This window comes from Emys orbicularis, chromosome 10 (genome assembly GCF_028017835.1).
Source record: "Emys orbicularis isolate rEmyOrb1 chromosome 10, rEmyOrb1.hap1, whole genome shotgun sequence".
Taxonomy (NCBI): Eukaryota; Metazoa; Chordata; order Testudines; family Emydidae; genus Emys; species Emys orbicularis.
The window spans coordinates 31,851,031-31,864,390 of record NC_088692.1 but is presented as its reverse complement, the minus strand read 5'-3'; the positions used below and the strand labels follow the sequence as shown (position 1 = coordinate 31,864,390).

Genomic DNA, 13,360 nt, shown 5'->3' with positions numbered 1-13,360 from the left:
AAGCATGCTCTCCTTTATTTCCCCCTTCCCCTCCTCCAGTACCCCAGTTCCTCCTAGACCTGGGGTAATTCAGGACTGTGTTATGCACCTGTGTGGTGGGGGTTCAAATCCAGCTGATGGTGGGACGGGCAGAAGTATATGTAAATTAGTGTGAGGACCCCAGGGAAAACAGTTTAAATCATTTTATATTACAGAAGAACAGTCAAACTGGCTCAAACAATAGGCCAGCTAGCCCAGTATCCTGTCTTCCAACAGTGTCCAGTACCAGAGGCTTCAGAGGGAATGAACAGAACAGGGCAATTACCAAGTGATCCATCCCTGTCATCTAGTCCCAGCTTCTGGCAGTTAGACATTTAGGGACACCCAGAGCATGGGGCTGCATCTTGCCTAGTAGCCATTGATGGATCTATCTCCATTAATTTATCTAATTCGTTTTTGAACCCAGTTATATTTTTGTCCTTCACAACATCCCCTGGCAACACGTTTCACAGGTTCACTGTGCATTGTGTGAAGTACTTCCTTATGTTTGTTTGAAACCTGCTGCCTATTCATTTCATTGGATGACCCCTGTGTTATGTGAAGTGGTAAATAACACTTCCTTATTCACTTTCTCCACACCATTCATTATTTTATCATATCCCCCTTCAGTATCTTTTCCAAGCTGAACAGTCCCAGTCTTTTTAATCTCTCTTCATACGGAAGCTATTCCATACCTCTAATGTTTTTTTATTGCCCTTCTCTGTGCCTTTTCCAATTCTAATACCTCTTTTCTGAGATGGGGTTGACCACAACTGCACACAGTATTCAAGCTGTGGGTGTACCATGGATTTATATAGTGGCATTACGATAAAATAGAAACTATCTGTCCCTTTCCTAATGGCTCCCAACATTCTGTTAGCTTTTTTGCTTGCCGCTGCACATTGTGCAGATGTTTTCAGAGAACAATCCACAGTGACTCCTAGATCTTTCTTGAGTGGTAACAGCTAATTTAGACTCCATCATTTTGTATGTATAGCTGGGATTATGTTTTCCAATTACTTTTCACTTAACAGCATTGAATTTCATCTGTTATTTTGTTGCTCAGTCACCCAGTTTTGTGGGATCCCTTTGTAATTCTTCGCAGTCTGCTTTGGACTTAACTATCTTGAGTAATTTTGTGTCATCTGCAAACTTTGCAACCTCACTGTTTACCCCTTTTTCTAGCTCACTTATGAATATGCTGAACAGAACAGGCCCCAGTAGAGCTCCTTGCCCCTCCTCCCCCACCACTATTTACCTCTCTCCACTGTGAAAACTGTCCTTTTATTCCTGCCCTTTGTCACCTATCTTTTAACCAGTTACTGGTCCATGAGAGGATCTTCCTTCTTATTCCATTACTACTCACTTTGCTTAAGAGCCTTGGCTGTGGGACTTTGTCAACAGCTTTCTGAAAGTCCAAGTATACAATATCAACTTGATCACACTTGCCCATGTGCTTGTTGACCCCTCAAAGAATTCTAATCGGTTGGTGAGGCATGATTTTCCTTTACAAAAGCAGTGTAGATTCTTCCAACATATCGTGTTCATCTGCATGTCTGATAAATCTGTTTTTTTTTTTACTATAGTTTCAACCAATTTGCCTGGTACTGAAGTCAGGCTTACTGGCCTGTAATTGCAGGGATCACCTCTGGAGCCTTTTTAAAAAATTGGTGTAACATGAGCTATCTGCAAGTCATCTGTTACAGAGGCTGATTTAAGTGATAAGTCGCATACCACAGTTAGTAGTTCTCCGATTTCATATTTGAGCTCCTTCAGAATTCTTGGGTGAATACCATCTGGGCCTGGTGACTTATTACTGTTTAAGTTACCAATTTGTTCCAAAACCTCCTCTATTGACACCTCAAATGAGACATTTCCTTAGATTTTTCGAATGGCTCAGGTGTGCGAATCTCCCTCAATATCCTCTGCAGAGAAGACTGATGCAAATAATTCATTTAGCTGCTCCACAATGGCCTTGTCTTCCTTGTGTGCTCCTTTAGCACCTCAATAGACCGGGACTCCCTGATTGTTGAATAGGCTTCCTGCTTCTGAAGTACTTAAAATAATTTTGCTGTTAGTTTTTGTCTTTTGCTAGTTGCTCTTCAAATTCTTTTTTGATCTGCCTAATTATACGTTTACTTTTGACTTGTGACAGTTTATGTTCCTTCCTATTTTCCTCTGAAGGATTTTACTTCCAATTTTTAAGAGATGCCTTTTTGTCTCGAACCACCTCTTTTACAGTTTAGCGATGACAGCATTTTTTTCGTCTTGTTGCTATTCTTTTTATTATTATTATTTGGGGTATACATATAGCTTGAGCCTTTACTATGGTGTTTTTAAAAAGTTTCCATGCAGTTTGCAGGGATTTCACTCTTGTGACTGTTCCTTTTAATTTCCACTTAACTAGCCTCCTCAGTTTTCTGGTGTTCCCCTTTTTTAACTTTAATGCTTCTGTGGTGGGTTTGTATTTCCCCCACAGTAATATTACATTTAATTACATTATGATCACTATTAATGAGTGGTTCAGCTATATTCACCAGCTGGAGAAGGTAATTTTGAAATACTGAAGAAATTGACAAACCAGAACTCCATATATCAGGTTGAACAAGATCTTTACAGCCAGTCCCTTCTCAGTGCTGTTGACTCGTCTCTTTATTTCTCTGCCTCTCAGACAAACAAGCAAGCAAACCTCCCACAACCAATATTTAATGAACAATAATGCCTATGACACTGCTGCTTGCTCTGTATGCAAATCCTTCTGGCCTATGAAAACAACACAAATGTGCTGCTCCTCTCCTCCACTGCTGGGGGTTAAGAAGTTGTTTCTGGGCTGTGGTTTATAGTTTGACTTCCTATAAAGCACTGGGTTTCCTCAGGAGGAGATGCATCTGGAGAACACTACACAAGACCTTGCAAAACTCCACAAAACTCCCACATAAACACTTGCCTCAAAGGTAGGGAAGGACTGATTGGATGTTCTTTCTCGCTTTACACCCCACTCCCTTTCTTGTCTAGCTATCATATAATTTCTATTGTAAGAGCCTCTTGTATTTTTATGAGAATGCACATTATCGCACTGAAGAAATATGAAAAAATAATAGTGATATCTGCAAAGTGGCAAGTAGGAAGAAGCCTCAATTGTTATTCATCTTACCTTTCTCAGAAGCCGGGGCAAGGTCAATAAAACTTCGACATTTTTCACCTTTAAAAGAAAAGGATTTATTTTAAGAGTCAGAAGTTGATTTGGTTTTGCTTTGTCTTCTCTCGCTTCCAACGATGGGTACTGCAGCCACTCCCACTTCAGGCACTAACAGACCATGCACCGAGAGCCGGCTATTAATCTGCCAATCTTTCCCATCCACCATGCACTGCTCCCGCATGGTCTGACCCTCCAGCAGATCGATATGGGGTTTCCTCACCCATGTGAGCTCCCACATTCCCTCCCTCTGTTGGGAGTTGAGAACATGATTATGGAGAAGCAATTTACCCTTTGACTGCCAGGGTCCAGTCCCCCCCAGTGTGGTGACAGAGGGGATACAGTCTGCGCTGCACTTGTTCAGGAGTTGTAAGGTCTTCTGTTGTACCCCTGCTGCAATGGCCACTGTGCAATGCACTGCAGGGGCACAGAATCACTGGGCACAGGCCTGCCCTGGCACCTGGCGCTCCAACCAGGGTGGAACAGAGCCTCCCTGTGGTAGGGGGCATTCCAAGGAAGGTGTGGGGGGGTATCTTACACCTGTCCTGTGATCCCTTTATACCAGCCTAGCTCTCTGTCTGCTTCAGAGTTACTCAACCCCTCCTGCTCAGAGCAAGCCTCCCAGAAGTAGTGGCTGGAGGAGCCTGGTCAATGCTAGCACACACCTCAGCTAATGCCAGTGAAGCAGAATTGGTGATAACAATGATGGGGCATTTTTTGCAGAAAAAGCCCATGTAAAAAAGGCCAATGATGCATGAAATTGACCCAGCAGCAAAAGTCCTTTTCCCCTTTTCACTGTACCTGGAAACACTCAATTGTGCTGGTGAGGGAGCATCAATAAACCATTGGAAATGGTGAAAGAGGAGAACCTGGAAGATACCATGAGGACCTTGCTAGCTCTGCTCTACCTGTCGTACAGCCAGCGTACACCAGGAGACAGATGTGTTATTGCAGCGGCTTAGCTACACTGCCACCTTCCTACCTGATTCCTTCCTGCTGAGGGCTCTGGTTAGTGTCTTACAGACAGGGCCGGCTCTACTGTTTTTGCCGCCCCAAGCAGCGCGCCGAATTGACGGCGGGGGCAGTCCATGTGCCGTTAGGGCAGCACGCGCATTTCCGCAGCGGTGGCAATTCGGCGGCAGCTTCTGTCTTCAGCTGGAAGACAGAAGCTGCTGCCGAATTGCCGCCGCGGGCAGCTGAACATAGAAGCTGCCGTCAAATTGCCGCCGCCACGGAAACGCGCGTGCCGCCCTAACGGCGCACGGCCTGCCCCCGCCGTCCGCGGCGGCAATTCGGCGTGCTGCTTGGGGGCAAAAACACATGGACTGCCGCCCCTTGCAGATTGCCGCCCCAAGCACCTGCTTGGAATGCTGGTGACTGGAGCCGGCCCTGCTTACAGACAGTCACAGACCCAGATTCGTCCTTGCACTGGCACCAACATAGAAACCTAGGTGAGGCTGCAGGGCCAGCATGGCTCCTGAGGTCAGCCCTAGAGGCTGCCCAACCTTGTGCCTCAAAGGGTGCTAGTAACAGCAGCAGCAGCAGCAGCATGAGCAGTACTGGGGGGTAGTGCCTAGCAGCCCAGTCAGCGTGGGACTGGACCCCATTCTGCACACACTGAGTTTACCGTCTGAGTCTAAGAAAAGAACGACAGGTAGGCTCAGACACACAGACAGAGGAGGACAAGGGAGCAGTGAGACGCCAACTATGATCACTGTGACAAGCAGAAGTCACAGTACACAAGTAGCCTGGCCTACCCCTTGTTTTGTAGCCATCATAGCAGAGGAGCTTTAAGGAGGGATTTGAAGGAGCAGTGAGGTGGCTTTGTAAACAGGGAGCTTAACCCAGGCCTTTGGGGGTGGCATGAGAGAAGAAAACTGGACTAATGAGCAGTCAAGACTTGCTTCCTTTGCAGAGTGGAGCTGAGGGTCGACAGCTCGATCACATATAAGAGATGATAGGTGGGTGGGATAGGTCAATAGGGTTTATTTAGAAGGAGAAAAAGTAGTTTGTTTTTGAGGCAGCGGAGAAGGGGGAAGCCAGTGAAGGGATGTGCAGAGAGCAGGGACGTGGTTGGAGTGATGAGGCTGAAGAATGAACATCGCAGTAGCATTTTGGATGGATGTAAGTGGGGCAAGATTGCATTTGTCAAGGCTACGGAAGAGGATGTTGCAGTACTCACGCTACGACATGAAGAGGGCCTAGGTGAAAGTTCTAGCTGTGCAGATGGAGAGGAAAAGCTGGGTCTCAGAGATGTGGGGCAGGAAGATTTAGACATGGCCAAGTTGGTGAGTGGATAGCAGGCTGGCTGTTGAGTAGAGCAGACAGCAGGACAGCTAGCAGGGTGGCTGGCAGAGAGGTGCATCTGGTGGTGAAGATTGCAGCAGAACCCCATGGAGAGGCGTGGCACTTGGCCATCAACCTGAGCAGCGGAGCATGTAAGATGTGCCCCCCCCCATACCTCCCTCCACTTCCACCCTGCCTGGGAGGTAAACTCTGCAGATGAACTTCTGAACTCTGGGGGGGCTGCACTGACCAAGGTCAGAAACTGTGGGTGGGGTGACTTTTGGGTTGCTGGACTTAAGACCCTGAGGGGAAAAGGAGACTGCCAAACTTACTTGAGGGTGGGTCATTTGCTCATGGTTTGTGTTATGAATCCTGTTTGTGGTGTTTCCCCAATATAATGCTGCATTGTTTCCCTCCTTTATTAAAATAGGGTTACCATCCGTCCGGGTCTCCCCGGACATGTCCGGCTTTTTCAGCTTTAAATGGCCATCCGGGGGGGATTTCTAATAAAGTAGAAATGTCCGGGATTTCCCCCTTCCCCTCATGCAGAGTGCGGCGCAGCTGATTGGACGGCTGGGCCTGATTGAAAGCCGCTCGCAGCCACTGGAGCCTCTAGCAGCCAGAGTCCCTCCCTCTCCCCCCCCACAGAGCAGCACGGCAGTGTTTGGGTCCATGTGGAGTCTGCAGCTCTCCCTCTGCAGGGTGAGCGGGGGAGCAGGGCAGGCGGGGGAGCAGGGCAGGCGGGGGCTGCAGGGCGAGGAGGAGCAGTGCAGGCAGGGGCATAGAGGCTGCAGGGGCAGGGCAGGCGTGCAGGGCGAGTGGGGAGCAGGGAAGCACTTAGCAACCCCCAACCAGGATCAGAGCGGGAGGGAGGAGGGGGAATGTGGGGTGCTCAGAGGAGGGGGCAGAGTTGAGGCAGGGACTTTGGGGAAGGGGTTGGAATGGGGGTGGGGAATGGGGGCGGGGAAGGGGGCAGGACCGGGGCCCGTGGAGTGTCCTCTTTTTTAAATGTTTGAATATGGTAACCCTAATTAAAAGGCTTTTGCTACACTCAGACTCCGTGCTTGCAAGCGGGGAAGTATTGCTTCTTAGAGGCACCCAGGGGAGTGGCGTGTAATTGTCCCAGGTCACTGAGTGGGGGCTCGAGCCGGTTTTGCATTGTGTTATTTAAACGGAACCCCTAGATACTGAACCCGGCCCTTGTTGCTGCCAACTCTGACGGGCAGAAGGGTTACAGGGGGAACTGCTGCAGGGAGGTTGGTGGGCAAGGCAGAGGATGGGGAAGACTACCAGCCAAAAGCAGCAGGAGAGGTAAGGGGCAGTCCAAGGGGAGGGAGGGGGCACAGGCGTCCATGTGTGCTTGCAAAAGCCCAGCCTGTGTGTGCTGCTGCTACAGGCCCAAGTGGTGGAAAAGGGGTGAGGCAAGCCACTGAGTCCCAGAGTAAGGAGCAGAGGCAGATGGTAGGTGGGGGTCGTGGAGGGGGCAGCAGTGGTGGTGGGGGCAAGGGGAAACAGATGGACTAGGGGGAGGGCTCTGCGCCACCCCGTCTCCCCACAGCAACAGTTATTACCCCCACCACAAGAGCAGAGATGGAAGCAGTCACTCAGTCCTTCAGGAGGCCCCCTCCGTGGTGTCCTGCAGAGTTCCTGCGTGCTCCCCCAGCAGCCAAGGTCTCCTTCTTCCTCCCCAAGGCACCAGCAGGCTTCCAGGCAGCACAGGCACCAGCAACAGTCAGTCTGGTAACCAGGCAGGAGGGTCCCCTCAGGTGGTGGCAGCAGCAACAGCAGGGGCGGGGTCCCTCACTCCCCCCTCTGGGGAGCAGGCCAGCAGCCCCCCCCCAAGCAGCAGCAGCAACCAGGGAGTCCACTGGCTGGCAAGGTAGCGAGGGGCGGGGGGTCTGGCACAAATGAGAATCTGAAGCAAAGGAATCTTGGGCCCAGCAGCAGCAGCTCCACACCCCCAAGAGGGTCCTGGTCAGCTGATATGTTAGCCCTAGAATTAGGGTTACCAGATAGACTGTTCTCAGTGGTGGCAGATGACAGAACAAGGAGTAATGGTCTCATGTTGCAGTGGGGGAGGTTTAGGTTGGATATTAGGAAAAACTTTTTCACTAGGAGGGTGGTGAAGCACTAGAATGGGTTACCTAGGGAGGTGGTGGAATCTCCTTCCTTAGAGGTTTTTAAGGTCAGGCTTGACAAAGCCCTGGCTGAAATGATTTAGTTGGGAATTGGTCCTGCTTTGAGCAGGGGGGTGGACTAAATGACCTCCTGAGGTCCTGTGCAACCCTGATATTCTATTATAGCAATTGTGAAAAAACGGGACAGGGGGTGGGGGGTAATAGGCGCCTATATAAGAAAAAGTCCCAAAAAACAGGACTGTCCCTTTAAAAACAGGACATCTGGTCACCCTACCTAGAATAGTTTCAGAGTAGCAGCTGTGTTAGTCTGTATCTGCAAAAAGAACAGGAGTACTTGTGGCACCTTAGAGACTAACAAATTTATTAGAGCATGTTAAATGTTAAAGGCCCTTTTTCCTACAAGCTGAGAAGGGGTTACCTCAGGTCAATTAGGGACACCTGAATCCAATTGAGGGCTGCCTGAGGCCTTTAAAAATCCCTCCTCTAGGGCAAATGAGACAAGCTACTGCTGGGCTAGCGGCAGTAAAGAAACAAGCTTTTCCAAGCTGAGAGGCTATGCCCTTTACCAGAGGGGAACAGCCAAACCTGAGTGCATGCTTGGGGAAGGATGGACACCCCAGGACAAACAACAGGACAACACCCTGCCCCAGTGAGGAGGCCGGGAAAGGTATGCCTTTGTGTTTATGAGACTGTTTCCTTTTTGATTGATGAAGGATCACCCCCCTGGCTGATACTGGGGCCAACCCTGAAAACACAGCCACAGGTGCACAGAAGGCAGGAAGGCAAACACTGCCCAAAGTGGGGCTGACCCTGCTATTGCCAGAGTCTGGCAAGATAAAGGAGGTGCCTTGCCACACTAGGAACACCCAGAGCATGGGGCTGCATCTCTGTTCATTTTGGCTAATAGCCATTGATGGACCTATCCTCCATGAACTTATCTAGTTCTTTTTTGAACCATGTTATAGTTTTGGTCTTCACAACATCCCCTGGCAATGAGTTCCACAGGTTGTCTGAGTGGAAAAAGTACTTCCTTCTGTTTGTTTTAAAGCTGCTGCCTGTTAATTTCATTGGGCGATCTCTGGTTCTTGTGTTAAGTGAAGGCGTAAATAACACTTCCTTATTCACTTTCTCCACGCCAGTCATGATTTTATAGCCATCTATCATATCCCCTTTTATTCATCTCTTTTCCAAGCTGAAAAGTGTGTTTGGGGTTTTTTTTGTTTTTGTTTTTACATCTCTCCTCATACTGAAGCTGTTCCATACCCCTAATCATTTTTGTTGCCCTTTTTTGTGCCTTTTCCAATTCTAAGATATCTGTTTTGAGATGGGGTGACCAGACCTTAACACAGTATTCAAGGTTTAGGTGTACCATGGATTTATACAGTGGCATTATGACATTTCTGTCTTATTAGCTATCCCTTTCCTAATTGTTCCAAGGATTGTTAGATTTTTTTTTTTTTTTTTTAACTGCTGCTGCTATGGGTGTTTTCAGAGAACCATCTACTATGACTCCAAGCTCTTTCTTGAGCAATAGGAGCTAAGTTAGACCCCTTGCAAAAGCATATAACTATAAAAGGCCCCTTTTGAAATTGTGTGTATATGTTAGCCCTAGAATTAGGGTTACCAGATAGCATTACCAGGATATTGTGACTGGGGTCACGATGGGGTTCTAATGCCACACCATTGTCCCAGGTCTGCAGAATAGCCTGAAACTGCTAGTTGAAACTGGCTTACATCAAACAGATCTGCTCCAGGTGCAGTGAAAGTCTGTCCGTTGCAGAATGACAAGGAAGCAATAGTGGACAACAATCCTCTTTTTCCATGTCAGCTAGGCCAGAGGTTGAAACTTTTTCTTTTGGATGCAGACTGAGCTACAACTACCCATGGCTTTGTCACTTCAGCAGTGGATAATTATCATCATGTGCTTTGTAAGGAGCTAACCAAGACAGTCATTTGGAAACTAACTAGTGGAGAATGCCTGCTTGCTTGGGGTACTTGGCAGGAACACATTACACCTCTTCTCTGGGATCTGCATGGGCTTCCCCTTTGTTTCCAAGTGCAATGCATGGTGTTTGTCTTCACCTGTAAATCGAGGGCCGGTGTTAGACTTGCTGGGTAGAAACTAAGCAGTGGGCCTCCACCCTGCCTCCCTTAGCTGTTCATACATTGGATTTCTGCAACATTTCTGAAGGCAAAGCCCGAGCCCCACTGTCACCCATGGTTACAAAATCCGGCTGCTGCCGCTGCAGTTTTACTAGTCTCTCACCCAGAGCCACTGCCATTGAATCAGGGATTCTGCCTGTCTCACTCATTTATCACCGTAAATGAAATTCTTTCTGCAACAGATTCCACATTTGCTATCTCAGCCCCACTAAAAGGCTTGTTGTTTCTGAAAGGGAAGCTTATCTCAGGGCTGGGAGGTGGGTATTTGACCTTTCCACAGAGATAAGATGATTTCACTCCTCTGAAGCATCCACCCACCAAACCAATGTAACTGCCTCTTTGAATGTGATGTGCCCTGAGGGGACCAATAGCATGGCTAATAAGCAATCCCGAGATGGCATGCCTGTCCTAGGTAATAGAGAAGAGTCCATTTCAGCCTAACAATACATAATTAATGTGCAGACAGCTGAAAGATACCGAGTGAAGGTTTTGAGTCATTTTCTTGCAATTTTAACTACTCTAGTAAAAACACTGAGACCAAAAATACAGTACTAATAGAAGAAAACAGCAAAATGCTGCAGAGACCCCAAAATTACTGTTGGGTTTATTAATGGTAATTAATTAGCTACACAAGCCATAGTAAAATGTTAACTCTTTCAGTGTCCTAGGATTCTGAGTAGAATTCAACGTATTGGAATGAAGAATCAGAAATTTCTAGAATAACAAGCTATTATAATATTGTTATTGCTATGATTTCTTTTATTTACTTTCTATAATTCTAAAACTATACTGAATAAGAAAAAGAGAGAAAACAAAATTAAAGAATTATGAAGAAAGAAAAACATGGTAAAATAATTGTTGATGAAACACAGACAAGGGATACTTGGAAAACATATAAATCAGCAAGGGTGAGTAACAGGGATCCTTGCGTATTAAGTGGACCAGATAACTAGGAGGATACATTTAAAAAGAAAAATGTAAATGATAGTCGTTTAAGAACATTTTGCTACATATCCAAAGAGCCATAATCACAAAAGAAAGGTAAATCCGTTTTTTAAAAAAATCTTACTTTAGAGGGAAAGGTAAAGCAGCAAATAATAAAATTAAAATATAACAAATAGAAAAGAAAGATGCTGATAAAAGTTAAGAAATGCAGACATTTGATAAGGGATGCTAAAGATACCAGTGAAAAAATCCATGCTTGGTCAAGTTAAGAACACAAAGGAGTTTTTTAAAAAACTATCAAAAATAAGGAATCCTAGCAATAGTGTATGTCCATTACTAAATTGAGATGGTAAAATTGTAACGCTTGTCCAAACTTTTTCACTAGAGATCATTTTTTATTTAAAATGCATTTGTTTGTTTGTTTTGTTTGTTTGTTTGTTTTTGTTTTGTTTTTTGGTGTGTGTGTGTGTGTGTGTGTGGTTTTTTTTTTTTTTTTTTATGAAACAGAAATCTTTACAAGAAATCTTCTATTTTCATTGAAATTTTGCAGGGTTTTATTAAACATAGCTTGGTTTTAAAACCTGGAAAGTTTCAAAAGCTAACAAGTGTTTGGTTTTCAATTTTGTGATGAAAGCACAAAAAGTTGAGTGACAATTTTAAACAAAAATGAAGAAAAATGAAATTTTGGCAGGAAATAAATACAATTCCCAACTAGATCTATAAAGCTGTTAATGCAAATGCAGAAAAGAAAAAATTGTTCAATAAATATTTCCATCCTGTATTTGGAAATAAGCTGGATGAAGTATTCACATCATACAATGATGAAATATTTCCATTCCAACAGTATTTAAGGAGGATGTTAAACAACAGCTACTGAAATTAAACATTTTAAAATTTGCAGCTTTTGATATCTTGCAGCCAAGAGACTTAAAAGAATTGGCTGAGGGACTCCGTGGCTTGTTAATGGTTAATAAAACTTGTTAGAGAGGAGACGTTCTAGAGGACTGGAAGAAAGGGGGGGGGGAGAGTAAGTAACTGTGGTAGCACATATAGTGGCAGTATATATAGTGGCAGCTGACATGGCAGAGTTCATACCCACCAAGTTCAGGCAGATTTGTACTTGGCACACCTCAGTCATGCCTCTGCCACCACTACCCGTGGTGCTATAGCTACACTGCTTTTTATACTCCTATTAGCTCAATCGGAGCTAGCGCGAGTATGTGTACGTGAGCAGGGCAATCGCATGCCTTGCTTGTAGCACGGACGTAGCCTAATGTCTCACTCTGGTATCTTCTCCAGTCTTCGAATCATTTTCTCCTTTCTGCAAACTCCCCTTTTTTTTAACACGTGGACGCCAGAACTGTTCACAGGGTTCTAGTAGCGGTCTCACCGATGCCACCTACAATGGTAAAAATCACTTCCCTACTCCTACTCATGACTCCCCTGTTCATACGTCCACAGATCACATGAGCCGTTTCTGCCACAGCATCATGCTGCCTGGTTCTGTGCAGCTGCTTGTCCACAGTGACCTCTAGATCCCTTTTCAGAGTCACTGCTTTTCCCCATTCTGTAGGCATGGCCTGCCTTCCTTGTTCCTAGAAGTATAATTTTGCATTTGGCTAGATGAAAGCCCATTTTGTTTAAATGGGCACAGCTTACCAGGTGATTGAAAACGGCAGCCATGCTAGCAAAGCTATTTTCAGAGCTTTCCTGATGAACCAAGAGATTTTTAAAATGAGCAGCAGTTCCCTTCTCCTCTCCCCTCGACTCCAGAAAGCAGAAATCACTGAGGATTTAAACAGCAGCTGTCCTGGGCAGCATTAGGAAAGTTGCAGAGATGGGAAGAGCTAAACATCTGCCTCACTTGCATGGTGGATTCAAACAGTCCTCTACAAACCAAGGTGGAATACAACATGTGCTGTAGGTGATCGGTACACATTAGAAACTGTCGAGTTCATCATCAGCACCTAGGCACCTCCTCTTTAAAGAGATGGAGCACAGCGTGGCCCTTTTCCACAGACAGGCTCAAGGTTTGAGACCTTCACCTCTCCTCATTTATCACTATGCAGCTGCAGAGACTACCCACATCAGTTGGTGAATAAAACCCCAAAGCTCCAATCCCTTCCAGAGGAAAAACCCTTCTCTAGCCTTTAGATCACAGCCTGTCACTTGCACAGAGAGGTCTCCATGATGCATTGCAAAAGCACATTCTGATTAGCACTAGCCCAGTGCCCTCTCCCCGCTTCTCACAGCGGGATGAGAGGCAACCCCACTCCTTACAGAAACTGACAGCTGCTCCACGTGCCACTCACAAGCTTGCAAGAAGCCCTGATGCTTCATCTCTTCAAAACTTTGCCCAAACATTTTAATTTCTCATTGAAAATTTCCCTATTTTCCAAAAACTGTAAAGGTTTACATTAAAAAAAAATAGGCAAAGGAAATAGGGTTTTGTGGGTGTGGGAGAGAAGGGTGCGCTTTAGTCACAGCTGTTAGGGGCAGGTCAGGGTGACACTGCTGGACCCCAGGGAAGGGCTGAGGAAAGGGGTTAATACGTATGCAGGGGCACAGAAAAGAAGAAAGGAGGTGTGGGAAAGAACAAGCAGAAACCTCTGTA

The 13,360-nt window shown here is 46.1% G+C and overlaps 1 protein-coding gene across 1 annotated transcript in view; it reads right to left on the bottom strand.

The window, feature by feature from the left end:
• The window catches only part of GSG1L (GSG1 like), a 73,905-nt gene that overhangs the window by 32,486 nt on the left and 28,059 nt on the right, over positions 1 to 13,360 (bottom strand). The window contains exon 2 of the mRNA XM_065412021.1: positions 3,173 to 3,220. Coding sequence (XP_065268093.1) covers positions 3,173 to 3,220 — 48 coding nt within the window. The remainder of the gene's footprint in view (positions 1 to 3,172; positions 3,221 to 13,360) is intronic.